This window comes from Rhopalosiphum maidis, chromosome 4 (genome assembly GCF_003676215.2).
Source record: "Rhopalosiphum maidis isolate BTI-1 chromosome 4, ASM367621v3, whole genome shotgun sequence".
Classification (NCBI taxonomy): domain Eukaryota; kingdom Metazoa; phylum Arthropoda; class Insecta; order Hemiptera; family Aphididae; genus Rhopalosiphum; species Rhopalosiphum maidis.
In genome coordinates this window covers 38,751,859-38,753,231 of record NC_040880.1, presented here as the reverse complement: position 1 = coordinate 38,753,231, position 1,373 = coordinate 38,751,859, and the positions used below count along the sequence as shown (strand labels likewise).

The 1,373-nt window shown below is 26.7% G+C and overlaps 1 protein-coding gene across 1 annotated transcript; it reads left to right on the top strand.

The window, feature by feature from the left end:
- The first annotated feature begins 223 nt into the window (after positions 1 to 223).
- Positions 224 to 1,062, top strand: LOC113561296. The gene is made up of 2 exons (XM_026967635.1): positions 224 to 462; positions 547 to 1,062. The coding sequence occupies exons 1-2, from the start codon at positions 318 to 320 to the stop codon at positions 720 to 722; spliced, it is 321 nt and encodes a 106-aa protein (XP_026823436.1). The 5' UTR covers positions 224 to 317; the 3' UTR covers positions 723 to 1,062.
- Positions 1,063 to 1,373: the final 311 nt, after the last annotated feature.

Here is a 1,373-nt window from a genome sequence, read left to right as displayed (position 1 = left end):
AACGATATCTACTGTCAACAGATTAATTACAATTTAGTAAAATGCATTTAGGTAATCACGGCCGCCGGTGATCAATGTATACGATGTGTACAACTAGTGATAATACACAATTAATGGAATATTAAAGTAAAGACATGAAAAACGTTATAATTATATTATATTATGATATTGTGTACATATTGCGTATTTATAAATATTATAAATCTATAAAAGCCGACGTTCGTCTACGATCAGTATAATAGGTCGAACGCAAGTGATTCGATAAACGTCTATTCAGTACGAGTTTACCGAGACACACCGGAACGACCAGAACCATCATGAGATTTTCGTTTGCAGTTATTTCGGCGTTCGCATTTTTAGTCGTCATAAATGTCTCGTACGTGAACGCAAAACACGTCGCGACTTCTACCGATGGTAAAATCCGTTCGACAACTACGTTAGAACATGCTGATCAAACGAAAGGTAAGCTTAACTTGATTAGATATTCACTTATGTAGTTTTTATACATTCATATTGTTTCGTTGAAATCAATGGTAAAAAATGAAGCCGAACACACAACGTTAAAGAAAGATCACGACAATAAATCCAGTAGCACTCTCATACCACAAATATTCACTCCCTTTTCCTTTATAAGGACTACACCGTCACTAGAAGAAGACCGCGATTGCCCAAATGGATATTATTATCATGAACTATATGGATGCGTGAAAATATATGTTTAAATTTTAGTAAAGATACTAATTTAATAATTTATTTAAAATATATTATATTATCATTTATCTACGTTAATATAAAATAATATGTACGAATACCTATATAAATATTTTAATATGTATTTATTGTTACTATCTTACTTTTATGTTATTACTAACGTTAAGATATCGTGTGTTTGTCGTATTTTGGATCCAAAAAGCAAAACGAATGATAACTGATAAAGTTAAGTATTTTGAAATATTTCAATTTAAAATTCGGAATCAGAAACCTAGTTAGAAATACTTATTATAAATTCCAAATCGTGTATTTTAAATATAGTTTATATTTATGATATCATATTTTATAAGATAATGGTAATATTAAATTTTGTTTTTATTAAATTTTAAAATAAATAGTTCTTAATTTTGCTTTAATTAAATCGTTTTTATTTGTACGACCTGTTTAATTGCGAATTATGTTATTTACCAAATAAATTTGATTATAATTTATACTTTTTAATTATTATTATCTATATAATGTAATCTAAAAGTTGTACTGTACATTTATTTTGATACATAATGACTATAATTATATTATTAATGAATTTTCTAGAAGGGAAAATTAACATCTATCCAAGTATTAAATTAATGTGTTACGAATAGTAATTAATTATTATATTG

Excerpts from the sequence above, each read along its gene's own strand:
- LOC113561296 (XM_026967635.1), top strand. The coding sequence starts at position 318 with ATGAGATTTTCGTTTGCAGTTATTTCGGCGTTCGCATTTTTAGTCGTC. Across the intron at positions 463-546 it reads ACATGCTGATCAAACGAAAG|CCGAACACACAACGTTAAAG; the intron begins GTAAGCTTAACT and ends TAAAAAATGAAG.